Source organism: Leptinotarsa decemlineata, unplaced genomic scaffold (genome assembly GCF_025532065.1).
Source record: "Leptinotarsa decemlineata unplaced genomic scaffold, Ldec_3_MD MMD2_tig00026354_RagTag_RagTag, whole genome shotgun sequence".
Classification (NCBI taxonomy): Eukaryota; Metazoa; Arthropoda; class Insecta; order Coleoptera; family Chrysomelidae; genus Leptinotarsa; species Leptinotarsa decemlineata.
Genome location: NW_027412702.1, coordinates 5,190,647 through 5,206,860, shown reverse-complemented (window position 1 = coordinate 5,206,860; position 16,214 = coordinate 5,190,647). Strand labels below are relative to the sequence as shown.

Here is a 16,214-nt window from a genome sequence, read left to right as displayed (position 1 = left end):
GTCCCTTATTCCTCGATTTGTGCAATTATTTTGATTCAGTTAATCATAGTATATATTTAAAAAAAAATTCAATATTTGAACCAGAGGTAGTTTTATCGAATGGTTTCAAAATAATTTGTATAATAGAGGACAATATGCTCATATGAGTAATCTTCAACATTCAACTTGTAGTGTACCTCAAGGATCCATTTTTGGTCCTGTTTTTTTTGTTCTTATTAATATCAATTCTTTAGCCAATTTTTATTATAATTGAATTTCATAATCAAAGTATTTGATACTACTATTTCTGAAACAGTTACGAAAAAATAAAAAATTATATCAGGAATTATTTTGATGAGATTTTCATTTGACTCAATGAACATATTAATTTCAATAACTGCTTAAATATGATAATTTTCGTGAGACTGACTGATACTAATTCGATTGTGTTCAATAATGATTATAACTTTTGAATATATAGAAATAACAACATTTTTGGGTTTATACATTGATGAGAAATTGTCATGGAATAAACATACTTTTATATGAATATTAAACTTTTATAAACCAAACTATTTATTGGAGTTGAAATTACAAAATCAGCTGTTTCATTCATTCTGTCGAAAATAATAAAAAGGATTCAAACTAAAATACAAGCAAATTTAGAAGAAAGTCGAATTCCATATGGAATAGTAAAATTTCATGACTTGCATTTTTTACACCACTCTTGAATTTGTTTTCATTTATGTACTTATTTGGAAGTACATACTTTTCTGGAACAAATTCCATTTTTGACTGCATTTTATTGTTTTTTCTTTGGAGATATGTTATGTGTTTATAGTAAAATATCTTATTTCTGTCACTCTACTTTGAAATTAGTTGAAGTCCCCAATTATCAGCATCTATTAATTTTTGGGATAATGAACTGAGTTGAATTGAAGATTGTCGATGTGAAAAACATTTCTGCCACGTACATCAAAAATACCCTACCCAGCCAATTACTTCTGTTACATTCACTATTTTGAATTCACTACTTCAGTTCATGATATTTCATCAATAATAATTCGTTTATGTTTGAGAAATGAAGCAAAAAGTTTCTGTCGTTTTTTGATATTATGGAAAATGGAGGCGGTAGGGCAAAAACAAAATCTGTTTTTTGCAAATATCTCAGAAATGGTTGGTGATTTTGTCGATCCGAGAATACCACTATGTTGCATATCTAAAAAGGCAATTTTTGTTCCATTCAATCGTTCTTGTAGGACTTACCGTTTCCGAGATAGCGATATTGGTATCAGCTAAAAAAGCGGCCTGTATATTGGCTTGGTTTTCGTCTTAAAAGTGTTTGGAGTTCAGTTTTTATACATTTTGAATAAAAGTTAATATACATGGAATGGACTGATATAACAAAAGTGTGCTTATTGTATGTGATTCAACAATGATTTGTATATCTTTTGGTGACTATTTACAATTCATACATTGCGGAGTATCAAGCAATTAATGAACGAATTATTCAGTTAACAAATATCTATAGCAGGTTGTTTTCACTACAATGTCTCCAGTATTACCTTTGCTGATATTGCTGAAGATATCTGTACAGTGGTCCGGAGTTTCATCCATCTTTGATTTGATTTGGTTCTGCAAGAAGAAAAAATTCATTAATATCCAAAAGTATCAGATCTTCAATCCACAATGCAGAAGATCACTTCACGAAAACATCCATGTCAGTTCAAAAACCTTACAGTGGAAAACACAAGTAGAACAGAGATTAAAGAGCTCATCTAAAAGTACCTAATAATCGAGTCAAATGTCTAAATAGTGTCTCGATTGTAAAGAATGATACGTAGATTATCATTTTGAGTTGTATTTTGCATTACTGATACACAGAGATATTTCTATTCTGAGAACTATTCCTAGCTTATGAAACAAGACAACTAGATAATTTGTAAAACTAATATTACAATATTAATGTCAACCCAGCGGCAGCGGGCATACGAAGTTTTTTGACAAACAGGCAAAATATTACAAAATATATAATAACTATACTAAACTATATCTACTTGCCAATTTTCATGCAAAATACAACCTATATTTTTATCATAAACAAAGTGATACACCTTGGACTATTGAGAGAGAAAATATTAATCAATGATTGAATTCGTTGAACCAATAAAAACTGAAGACGAATGACCGACAATTTGAAGTATTCATTCGGAGACTATAACACAGAAGACATTAAACCGAAAAATTGTGATTTCCAATGATGATGGGATATATTTTAAGTTGATACTCCAGTTAGGAATGATATTTTCTGCATAAATATAAAATAGAATCTGTTAGGTAGTACGGCTTTAGAAAAAATAAATCAGCTGGAAATGTTATGAGGAACATAACAACGTACATTAATGATAGTCTAATCTACAAGTTCAAAAAAATGAAAAATAGAGATAAAGGTCCTAAAAATATGAGCTATAGCTCATAGCTAAATGAGCTATAGCTATAGCTCATTTAGTTTTTCGTTAACAACTCAAAAAATATTAATATTTAAGCAATTTTGAAAAAAGTTCGTTAAAGAGGAGGAAATTTCCGATAAAAAAGTTTCGACTCACGAAACTCTATCTCCATTATTTATAGATAATTTTAATTTCAGGTTAAAAATAGGGTTCCGCGCGGCTGTTACGTCATGCGCGCGCTGGCGCTAAAGAGAGTTTATCAAAAGAAATACTTTTTTTATAACAAAAAATGTCATTTTAAAAATTTGAAAAAAATTTAGTATTTTCTTAACACTTGAATGAATCGAGTCCCGTAGAAAAAAAAAGTTTTATCACCATTTTTCAAAAAGTTATTCAATTGTTAACTAACAAATTTTTTCCCAATCTCCGTTGGCATAAATAATGGGATAAGAGGTATAAATAATTGGCCTATAAATTTTAAACTTCGTGGAGCCCTTTTGATATATATATACACCATACGATCCTGTGATAAAAGTTTATAAAAATTTATTAATTCGTCAATTGTGATTTTTTATAACTATTGCAAAGTGAAATATCTAAAAATTGTTGATTAATTTTTTTTTCCAATTGATATGTCTGTTTTCACATCAAACAATGGCAGTTATTAACATAGGATATGAAGTTTTTACGTCATTTGTTTATTAAATTGTTTTAAACAAATAGAGAAATTCAATATTTCGGAAAACTTTTTTTTGCTATTTTGTTGTCTAGAGATAAGTATGATTTAAAACATTTTTTTTCTCAATTTCTATTTTTAATTGTTCAAAATCGATTTCGATTGTTAAAATAATTAGTTGAGAAATAATTTTGCTTTCAAAAATCATAATTTACACTTTCAAATAGTTTGTCAAAAATAAATTTTATTTATTATTTAATTGTTTATTAGTTTAACAATTTGTTATAAACAAATATTGACCAACGTTATATTTTTTCTGAAGCAGAAAAAATTATGAAAACAGCTATATATAAAAAAGTGCCATAATTTTTTTTTATTTATTATAATACTTTCTAATATCATACGATACGGTAATTGTAGCGCCTACTTGACTTGTCATTTAAAAAAATTGATGTATCTTTTAAACTATTAGAAATACGATAAAGGACATTCAAGTCTTTTCATAGAGAATGAGTTTCTCTTTCAGATAAATCTAAGATCAAGTTCGTATCTATTGTTTATTACCTAATACATGCATTTGTTTACAAACATTCGGTATTTTTCTGACTTTTTTGTATCTTTTGTGATCTTTAACTTGATAAATTATGCAGATGCAGCAATAAACTTAGGAACAATATTTTATCAGAAATTTCCTCCTCTTTAACGAGCTTTTTTCAAAATTGCTTAAATAAAAATATTTTTTGAGTTATTAACGAAAATTCAAATACCTTTTTCTTAAAATCTTACTTTGTTAATAACAATTGCAATTTTTTACCTGAACCAAAATCCAAAATCCTTCACGCTAAGTTATCATCATCAGGATAAAAATGTTTCATTTTAGTTTCTGAAGTATTGATGTTTTTCAACTATTTACAAAAAATCCTCAATACCTTCTCAATTTGTTAATTACTATAGCAATTTCTTGTGAGAAGTGAAATCATCAGAATATTTTTTTTACATGTCACTCTGAATCTGAAGAGTTATTCGTTCATATTTTTATGTGCCTGATATGGAACACGACTATATCGAATGATAAGAAGTACGAAGTTTGAACAACAATAATTGGTCACTATTTTGTACCGTATTATCTATCTATTGTTGAGTGTTATTTTTCAACGCATGTTATTGAAACTTCAATAACGTACCAGTATTGAATTGAGAATTACATTCGAAAATTGGAACGTTTTCATTGAGGAGCTCGAAAAATTAAAACATCTTTGAGAGCTTGAGCGATCATCAATATGGCTTTCGGAAACAAAGATCAACAGGCGACATTCTATCGTATGTCAGCTTTATTTGGAATAACGCAATCGAGAAACATGCGCTTGATATTTCTATATTTCTAAGGCCTTGACCATGTGTGGCATGAGGGTTTGCTGGCCAAACTTCGATGCTATGGCTTATAGGATCGTTTTTGTGTATGACTCTCTAGCGTCCTGAAAGAACGTTTCCTGCAAGTGACCGTCAATCAGTATATCTTGAATACCTTCACCATCAACACTGGTGTTCCTCAGGGATCCATATTGTCACCAATCCTCTTTTTATTGAATATCAATGACTTATTGAAAAAAATGAAGAAGCCAAAATAATCCGTTGCTGATGACAACACACTTGTCTCGTCATTTCATTTGGATTCCAGGACATTGGCTACGTATGCACATCTTCAACGACAGCAGGAGGTTGCATATCTTAATGAGGATCTAGAAGTGATTTCGAATTGGAGTGATACTAACCAGGTTTAATTCAATACCACAAAAACACAAGCATTGATTTTCTCCAAAAAGATTCATGTCTTCGAACCGGATACAATGAGATCAGGATAGACAATTCCACTTTCTGCTTCTATAAGGTTGTTGGGGGTTAAAATATCAATATGTCTTGGCACCATTATGTCGCTGGAATTACAAAGGCTGCTTCTCGAAAGTTTGGAACACTGTTCTGAACTAGAAAACTATACACACCTCAGCAACTTTTGATACTCAATAAAGCTCAGATAAGACCTTCGTTGGAGTATTGTCCTCATGTAAGGATCTTTACCCCTGAGCATACCCTGAAGCTGCATCACTTGCAACCGTGGTAGTCTGAAACATCAAAGAAATGTTTGGGATGTGTCTCTCTCCTATAGATACTCACACGAGAAGTGTTCAAGTGACATGGCACATTTGATTCCACCAAGAGCGGTACATATCAGAAATACGCGACGAACTGTGGCTGCTCACAGTCCTGAAGTTCAAGTCAGTACACCTCGAATTCCACTGTTCAAGAACTCTTCCATTTGAAGAACTGCGTTTATGTGGAATACACTTCCAGTGAAAGTTTTTCCAAATGGATTTAATCCCCAGCGATTCAAATCCAATTTGTTTGGACCTTCAAAAAACAAAATTGTTTAACCATTCAATAATTTTTAAATGAACGAATTGAATATGCATTGCTTATCGCTTTAGCATTATTATTGATCATCACTGGCCCATTTCAATGAATATAACTGTAATTACGATTTGCATTTATTATTGAAGGGCGTTGCGATTTTATTATATATCATTTCTGATCAGATTGGATAATAAAGAAGACGTACTCAATCAATACCATTTTGAATTATTTCATGATGAATATTCCAATGCTTCATATTTTTATGTGCATACAGTGAGACGATTTTTTTTTCTATAAGTTTATTTTGGGAATTGGGTATGACAAAACTTAAATGTCCTTTAAACAACATAAACGAAATTTTGAAACTGATCGTCAATTGGAGAACTACTCTATAGCATTTAGATAATTCTGATAGGGGAGCCCACAATGCAAAATGGGGATTTACTCTAGCGTCATTGAGACATATTGGGTTGCAAAGCTTAGATGATAAGAAGAAAAAAATGTTATATAATATATATCTTTTCATCGGTGAGGGAAGCGGCTATAGATTTTTAAATATGTAAAAATATACTGTTGCATGGACATACTCGAGTGCGTCAGATATATCATATCAATGTCCTACGTATTTTTAATAATGTTGGTATGTTAATCTGAGCGTTTGCATGATGTGGGTGGTTGTACGTAAGGGTTAAAAGTGAAAAGAAAAAAAAATTAATCGAGCGCGTCGGATTTTCTAAGGGGGTGTTAAGTGCAACAAAAAAAACTCTCAATAATATAACGATTTCGATCTGACGCAAATTTGCGGCCATTATTATAATGTGCAAAAAAAATTTGCCATTTTATAATACTCAAGCGCGTCAGATTAAGATATATATATGGTTCATCTTTATGTTTTAGACGTGCTGTCTCATAATCTGAATATTATCTAGAGGGATTCGCTTAATCTGACAAAAACAATATTTTTTTGAATTTATTTTCAATTCATTGAACTTAAATAATTGAAAAGCTCAGAAAATAGCATGCAAATAAATACGTGTATATTTTTTAAGTAGAATACTTGTATTTATAAGAAAATAATTTTTTAAAAATGTTCCAAAAAATTAAATTTTTTATGATCAATTGATTAATTAATGATGAAAACAGAAATGAAACTTTCTATGTTTTTTACCACTTTTATTTGTAACTAATGTTACTGCAGTTTCGTCCTATAAGGACATTTTCAAACTTATACAATATATAAGGATATTTTCAAACTTATACAATATGTAAGTAGGACGAAACTGAGTAACGTAAGTTACAAATAAAGTGTTGAAAAACATAGAAAGTTCAATATCTCTTATCTTCATTATGATTTCCTACCACGTAGTAACGGCTACAACCATCAATTGATTGAATAATTAATCATCATCTTCATCTTCATCACGAACGAGTCTCTGTGATCAGCTGTGATGGCGTCATGGCAACAGAATTCAGAGTGGGGACGGATGTGAGAGAGTAATAGATAGGGAAAAAGTGAATAGAGAATAGTGGAATAGAAACTTGGAGAAGGAAATATAGATATCACACAGCTGCAGGCATTGAACGACGAATTTTTGTTACTTCGGCTTGCAGAAATGGTCAGATTATATATTTTTCGTTATCCATATATTATTTCCTTCAAAATAAAAAAAAATAGTTACGCTCGAGAATTTCGAAATGACGTTATTTTTTTACAACTTTGCTGCCCTCCCCTTCCTTTACGTCACTCTCAAATTGTCAGATTACTGGAATATACACTTTTTAGCAGGTGATTAACTCACCCTACCTCAATCTGATGCGCTCGAGAATTTCTGATGATCAATTTTTTTCACTAATCTGATCCTTTATCCCTCACAGACGGCTTTATATATGGGGCTCATATTTGGTGGAGGTACTTAACCGAGTACAAGGTATCCCCCTGCTTGGGGCTCCCCTATTATGAGGGGAAATCGACAGAAAACTCCGTTTCTAGTCAAGTCTGTCTCAGCCGAGTCCAAACGTTCAGTCAGTACCTATCGATTATCTCATAATTGGAATATATTTAATCAAGATTAGTTTCCTTTGTTCTATTATTTAGTACCAACAAATACAATAGTGAAAGTGTATAGTTTGTCGTTTGTTTTGTATTCCATCATTAACTTCTGACTTTGTTATTGAGACCTTATGGATAAACTTTTTGAACACTATTGTTGAATCCAAAACAAAAACTCTTCTCAAAGTGTCAAACGGAGATGAGCTATACCAATTCCTAACGTTACTTTCGCTTATTCATATCTAACAGTATTTCACTTTCAGTCCATACATCATCTAGCCTAGTGTCGTGTACCGGATTGAAAAATCGAAAACAACCCTTATTTTTTCCATGGCTATTTTTCAAGTTATACTCTGCCACTATTCTGGTCTCCGAAATTAAATATGTGCAACATATTCTTGTAGAAGAGTTGCACATATTGTTTCTTGTTGTTGGTTCAGTCTGACCAATATACTCATCTCCAGAGATTATTCTATATGTTCCCGACTTTTCATTTTTCACCATCTTGTTTTAATGGTTACTTAGCACTTGTTAAAGTGAAAAACCAGACTCAAAAACTACTTTCATGTCAAGTAAAAAATCTCCTGAATACTTGAGGGATCTTCAAATGGTCAGTTGTCTAAGTGGTGAGGTAGTGAAATCTCAAAAACAGGTAACTCAGATCTGCATGAAACAAAATGGCTCTCAGTACGACAACTGTTTCTACAGACAGTATGTGGGCACGATAATTCAGGGCACACTGGATTTTGCATTGCCATGCAAATCCTCAAGCTAATCTGTTCATGAAACAATTTGAACTGGGAGCCAGAGAGGAAGTTAGATTACTTTTTGCGAACTGGGATTCAACAAATTTGAGAAAGAAGACTTTATTTCGGCTCCCCCGAATATGAAATTGAAAACAACAAGGAGGTGCCATTACTAGATCTCTTGATGATTAGAAGTATGGAATGTGGTATCTATAGGAAATAAACCACTACTTTCAAATAATATTTCTGATATTTCTCTCATAGTCTACATCAAACAGTGACGGGACTACACTTTCTGGTTCATAGGCTTCAAGATGATACTGAGAAAAATGTTATCACGGACATAGCAAAAAGTAATGGGTATCCTTCAAATATAGGTGAAAAGTAACTCAGGGAACGTAAATTCAGGATCATATTCGCGAGTCTTCAACTCTTTGAGAATACAGCCAGACAAGGTTGATTATTATTTCATATAAACCACGATACCATATCGGACTGAACATGAAAGTAGCCTTCAAAATAACTAGCTTGCTTCAAGTGCCACGTAACCCTGAAGATGAGATGGTGTTAAATGAAAAGTCGGTGATATATCAAATGAGCTGTGACGATTGTGACAAACAATAGATTGGTGAGGCTAGAGAAGTTAATGAAACTCGTTCCAGAGAACACGTATTCTAAATTCAATTTCAGAAACGAGAAAGGCTAGTGTTGCTCAGCATACCTTGGAAATGTATGAATTATGGTCTGATTAATAACACTGCCTCTCAGTTCAGATTCAATGAATTTCCACAAAAGGGGTAATATATAGTTCAATGGCCTTCGGTAGTCTGAAGTAAGTTTAGTTTTTGAAGTGTGTCCTAGGTTTGTTCAGGAAAATGGTCGTTTTGACGTTGAAACGTTATTTTTTTTCGAAATTTCGACAGTTCAATCAATGGTGGTTTAAGAAAATATTGAACGATCATTAGACCAACAATTCTTCACCAACTATTAATTCCTTATGAATATCGAATGTGGGCCGTGATTGTACATAAGATATTTTTTTGGCTTCCATATTAACACTTTCAATATTGACTAGTATATTCAAAAAGATAGGGAATTCGTTATGCTATTAGAATACATAAAGTTGATTATCAAGTGATTGGTGAAGCTACGAATCCCAGAACTTTCAGAAACATTTTTCTACCAGTTTGCTACAAGAACCAATTTTGGTCACGAGAGAGGTACTTAGTTAATGGTTCCATAAACATTTCGGCTCAGAAGTGGTGAAGTATATGTAAAGATCCAATTCGCCCATAAAAATTTTACTCGTGCTTGTCAATGCTTCAGGCCACCCAAATCAATAAAAACTCAGATCCAGTGATGGAAATGTCCAAGCCATCTTCTTACCACTCAACTACCTACCACCAAAATTCAGAAAGTGGAGTCATAGCATTAAAAATAATTTGTTAATCCACATTATTTTTCAAAATAGTGATATAATCCAGAGCACCGTATAGAAGAAAACACAAGTAAGTTCACTCTCCGCCATCTGTATCTGTAGAGTAGGGAGGGTGAGTGTAAGCCCACGCACTTAGGCCACATGTGACCTATTGTACATCCTCCCGAGGAGTTGTCTTTCTAGGTCATTGTCCATCCTGTCCTTTCCAGGAAGGTGGACAGGTCGCTGGGGGTCATCTCCTTTATATCGGCAGGTGTATACCAAGACTCCCCGAACACACACTCTCTCATTGACGATAACTCCGAACACTCATCCTGTTCTCACATCCTACATAGAGGTGTGTCCACTAGCCCCATAATATGGAGGTGTTTCCTTAGTTGACAGTGGCCAGTCAGAAATCCTACTGTTAGGCGTAGATTTTTCCTGGTCATCGCCAGATATTTCTTCGGCGCTAGCTTCCTAGGATCGCCCAAGGTGATCCTGGCAAGATTACATCCTTTCATTCCATGCCATCTCTTTAAGGATTGAGCATGGGTGCAACATTTGACTAGTTCCGCAATTGTCGAAGTCATCAGGCCGTGGGTGCCGTTTCGTTGGGTAAAGAGCCGGCAATGCGATTACCTTTACTCCTGTCGTGCCCTTTAACCCACCTCAGGATAATGTTATTATATAAAAACGCCTTGTAGGAATATTGGAGTAACCAACTACTACAACTGTGAAAGAAAACCAAATAGAGCATTAAATTGTTTCACAACCTGCAAAACACGGGTTGAAGAAAACTGCGTATCTGCTGAAGAGATTATAATGTTTCGAAACCTGAGAGGAAATGTTTTCAAACAAAAACTGCAAGTTGCACAAAAACAGACCATAATGAAGGATAATTTTAAAACTATGTAATTAGGTAATTGTGAGATATGTTTCAGTTGAAAATACATTTAGATCATGAACATATAATTTTTATTCGTTATGATTTGTCTAATTTTGTTCATGATGAATTTCTCTGAACAATTCAGTGATAATTCGGCACCCTATGCTTCATAGTAATGCCGGAGAAGTGAGATTCCACTGTATTTTTCTATTTATCAACTATTAAAAAAAATCTAAATTTCATTCAAATGCAGTAACATTTATGAAAAATTTTAGTAATTTACCCATCTTCTTAATATATTTTCTTGAATTTCAGGGGATTAAAATCGATAAATTCTAGAAATGGAAAAAAAAATTCATAAAATAGTGAATATTGCCTTGTCCTACCATTATATACTCTCTAAACAATCCAGTATCACTTTGTTGATGATGGATGAAATCAAGTACATCAAAAAGATAAATGTAAGTTTAAATATTCTACTTATATAGAAACTTGAAGTTCAGACCACCAAAAAACAACCATTTGCACGATTAGTACAGGTTTGATATACAAAAGTTTCAAAAACTGTAGAATTATAAGAATAGAATTACAAAACTTATGAGTTTATCAAAACCTCTTGATTTTTCGCAGCGAATGGTAGTAGGCCATGACAGCCCGTAAATTTTTCCAACTTTGCGTTGCAGCCTTTGCCGGTTCTGATTGTCTTCTGTCATTGGTCGCCTTGGAATTGAAACTTCTGAAAAGATGCTATTGCTAAATTCTTAAATGTAATGGGACTACATACAAAGGAAAGGTACATACACTATAAGATTCGGAAGAAATGTAAAACCAGCTATATTTAGGTTTTGAAATTATGGTTTCTAATTTTCATAAACTACACCACCACCATTCCATTAATTTATTTATTCAACCATTTAATTTTTCATTATGGAAATCACGGAGGCCTTCTGCACAAATTAGTCGCGTTCGACCTGCCTCGAGGCCTGAACCGGTGTATTGGGTCTTTCCTGAAAGACAGAATATTACGACCTCGAGCGCTGGTACCTCGATTGGAAGATCCGAGTGAACCCAAACAAGACTCAGGCGATAACCATGGGAAGACTGCTATCTTCTCCGGCCAGAAAAGTGAGAATCTCTGGAAGGGAGATTGACTGGCAAGCGCGAGTAAAGTATCTCGGCCTTCTAATAGACCGTAGGCTCACTTGGAACCTGCACATTATGTGCGTTAAGTCAAAGATCGAGGGTCGGATAGCTAGTCTGTACCCTCTGATCAACAGAAAATCAGAAATGATTCTAAAGAACAAAAGTACCATCAACAATACGATGTTCAAGCCTGTCATCATGTATGCTTCAGGCGTCTGGAGACGAGCGGCTTCGTATAATATCTCCATTCTGGAGAGATTGCAAAATAAGTTGATGAGGATGATTGTGAATGCTCCTTGGTTCGTGCGGAATGAAGCCATCCGCAGAGATTTGCAGCTGCTTTCCATTCGGCAGTCCATTCAGTCGAGGAATCGGAGAGTTTTTGATAGCGTGGAAACTCACGAAAATTCGTTTGTTAGGGAAGCTATAGATTATGCTGTAGACGACCCTTTCCGAAATAGAAGGCCCCGACGCTCTGTCGAATGAGGCCCCCAAGTCCCCCGTTAACGGACGAATAGATTTTTCATCCATCCCACCCCAGCCAGGTAGAGGTACCCGTGAAGGGCGGTACTGATGTACTGATGTCTGAGGACTTCATGCCACCAACAATCCCCTCAGTCATGAACCCATTTGTCCTTCTTCGACAAAAACCAGCTGAAAGGGTAGGGGAGCTGGGCTCCAACCTGATTGAATTGAAGACGCTTGGTCGGTTTATTGTGGAGATCAAATCGTGAGGTGTAGTTTACAAAATTACTATGGAACTTCATCAAGCAACGGCTGAATCAATCAGAAAAAAACTTTCTCACGCGATGGTTTATTTCATAACGATATACGTATAGAGTCTATAGTATACTTTCAGCAATCTACCACTCAGAGCGGTTGCCGAAAAATATAGACACTGGAAATATCACGACAAAATCTACAAATTGATCTGAAGCTTGAGATACTACATTCATTTTTTTCATTAATTTTTTCATTTCATGAGAATACTAGGAAGCGACAAGAAGCAATTGTAATACGTTCCTCATTTAGGTAACTTCTTTCATATAAATACCTTCATCAGTTTCAATTTATGGAAGTCTCATCAATTTCCATTCCAGAAATAACGGTGCATGTGTGATATAGTTACAATTGTGAAATTGGGTCTGAACCAATATTATTTTTCAAAACACTCCTTTGTTTTTTCATGATGACCAAATCAACATTTTTGCGACTATAATTTCGGATGATCAGAAATCCACATTACTGAATGGCAAAACTTGAATATTTATACAGAATAAAAATCTATAGTTTCTCCCTAGAGGTGAATTTTGCTCATCAGAAGACTATTAAAGTCATTTCCATGGATAATACGTTTATTTTTCACTTCCTTAATAAAAAACAACAAAAAACTTTTCCGCAAGTTTGTAAACAAATATTTTATTTGATTGAACATTTTTTCATATAACGACATGAGAATCAATTGTGCCACCATAATATACCAAGCTAAAAAGGGGTTGAAGCAATTTTTTTGTTCATACAATTATTAATATCTCTCACTTCAATACATACAATGAAACTGATTTCAGGGTTCGCTTTATTTTAATAGGTTCATAAATAAAAAAGTTTTGTGAAGTTATAATTTTAAAACTAGTTTCTTATGAGGAGAATAATTTAAATTTTGTGAATAGCAAATAATAACAGATATTTCTTGATGAATATGACTTTTTTGTTTTTCCCTTTCTCTTGAGCCACCTCCAGAAAATGGTTTTTGAACGCTCCAAATAATAATAAAAATAACGTCTTTATTATTTCCTCTTTTAATATATCCAAATAAAAATAATCCTTCAAAATATATATAAGAAAATAAAGGGCAAAGTTCAACTCGGCAGCGGAAAGTGCTACTCTGTTGTTCTTTCACTTAACCCTGAAAAATACCTATACGTACCTGTTGAATGATACAAAAGAACAATGTATAAAAAAATATTAAAAAAATTTCTATACAGTTTTTGGTGAAAGCGGCAGTTTTTAACCTTGTTATGTGAAAATAATGAATAAAAACCTATTGATAAGACCTGAACAAAAGATTTTTAAGTTGGGTTTTGAAAGTTTGGATACTTCCTGTTTTCAAATTTGGTGAAATGAGATTATATATCTTGCAAATCTGGCAACTGAACGATCTCCTGAAGAGTTCAGTTCTGAATGAGGGTGGGGACAATATTCCTCGATGTTCAATATTGACATTATGAACATCAGTACTGAATGTTATTTTCTGATGAAGATAGGAAGGTCTTCCGGTAAGGATGATTTTATGAAAGAGATTTTCAGAGTGTAGAAATCTTCTGTTTTCCATATTCAACCAACACGTTTCACATATCTTGTTGGAAATTCTTTCTCGCTTCCTTATTCCTTATATTAACCGAAGGCAAGAATTTTGTACCTTCTTCAGCGCTCGTAAATCATTATTGACCTCGCAGTTTACCTTCGATATTCGTAAATAAGAAAAAGGCATTGGGTGCCAAATCAGGATTGTACGGAGGATAAATCATCAATTCAATGTTTTGATCCTCAAAAATTCACCTGAATTTCACTAGTTCGGACTTCCATTGTCTAATGTATAAAATGATTTGAAATCCATGAAACAACTAAAAAAAGAAGAAATAAAAATGAATAGCTGAAAATAATAATTATATTAAGCAAAAAATAACCTGAAATGAAATGATAGCGAAATAAAATACAAGTAAAAATGAAACGATTGAACAAAAAATGTAAATAAAGAAATAAAAATGAAAATAAAAATTAAGGGATTCCAAGCCACGTTAGTTCACGATGTTTCGATTGTAAGTATCTACAATCGTCTTCGGGTGATGACTTGCTCATTTCCTCACACCACTTGACGCGAACCTTTTTTTTGGGCGAATGATGAATTATGGGGTATCCAACCAGAACTTTTTTTCACAACTAAGTGTTCATGCAAAATTGAAGCTAGTGAAATGGAACTAATGTGCAAGGATGCCTGTGTCACATGATGATCTTGCATTATCAGTTTACGCACTGCATCGTTGTTTTGTGGCACAACAACCGATTTTGAACAACCTTCACGGAGTTCGTCGGCGACCGAACTACGACCACTATTGAATTCACTATACCAGCAATATTCTCTGGTTTTTGATGGTGCTTTATCGTCATACCAAGAACTGAGTTCATCGCTACAATCTCGTTGAGATGTGTCGAAAGTTGTGATAATGATCCAACCAAAACTTTTTCTTGAAATTTGCACTGTGAACAAAACAAAAAGCACTTGTACATCAAAACGTTGTGAGTACGTTTATGCTAAAAATTGTCAAACTTTCAATGTTATTTTCTTCATTCGCGATTGAAGGCCGTCGTAGTTTGGAACTGCATCCAAATGTTTCGCCAGCACGAGTGGCTAGCTTCTTGAGAGGTTTAATTTTCTTGACGATTCACCGATGACTGATGAAGATGAATAAACCTCTGAAGAAGCCAGCCACTCATTCTGGCGAAACGTTAGGATGCAGTTCCAAACTACCACGACTTTCGAACCCGAATGAAGATACTCACAGTGAAAATTTCGAGCGCGAAAGTCTTAACCAATTCATTTATGTCAAACTTTATTATGGTTATGCCACATTTTACCTATTGACATTAGTGTTGCCAGTTTCCGAAATATAAGTAGTTCTCCATCGTGTATGTACATCAAAGAAAGGCAAATACATACGACTTGTTCGATTGATTGCCTATTTATTTTTCCTCTATTGAATACATGAAAATATTTTGCTATTAGAAAATATGAAAAATCAAAAAACTGAAGTGTACGCGAATGAAATCGCTGGCTTTAATCTATTTCTATAATATATATGAGTAGGTTAGACTAGTGCCTAGTGATTTAAAATTTTCTCACTCTGACTTAAAAGCATCGATTTCAACGACTGAAAAGAGTTTCAATCAACATCAAAATCAACATAGGTGTCAACAAATTGTTATATTCACAGTTGATAATTATTAGAATTGAATTTGAATTCTTGAAAGATGTCTCTGACATTGGTTTCATGACCGAAAATTGTTGGAACAAATTCAAACCATGCTGTTATGAATGCCATATAGTTTGTTTTTATTGATTGTGATTTTTGATACTTTCGAATTGTTTTTGTTTGAATACAGTTCTGTCTGAATTTTCCAGCTCATCTCAGTGCTGAGTTCATATTGTTTGTTTCAGTATAGAAACTGAATCAATGAGATGAGTTAGATTAGATTAAATTGTCGGGAAGCTAGCCCATGGCCTGATTCACTGCGACCTTTTCAGATCAACTGTGATGCTCAAAGAGATCAACGTTAGATATATAATGTTCCTTGGCATATCATCACTTCATTGAGATTGTACAATCAACTCAGTTATTTTAAGGACTGTGAAGCGTTTCATTTATCTTTCATTCAGCTTTTGAAAATGTATGCTTC

The 16,214-nt window shown here is 33.5% G+C and overlaps 1 protein-coding gene across 5 annotated transcripts in view; it reads right to left on the bottom strand.

The window, feature by feature from the left end:
• Cngl (Cyclic nucleotide-gated ion channel-like) overlaps positions 1–16,214 on the bottom strand; it is a 463,427-nt gene that overhangs the window by 102,839 nt on the left and 344,374 nt on the right. For all 5 annotated transcript variants that reach the window (XM_074184263.1, XM_074184265.1, XM_074184264.1 and 2 more), the window contains one exon: positions 1,545–1,614. In XM_074184263.1, the coding sequence (XP_074040364.1) occupies positions 1,545–1,614 (70 nt within the window). The remainder of the gene's footprint in view (positions 1–1,544; positions 1,615–16,214) is intronic.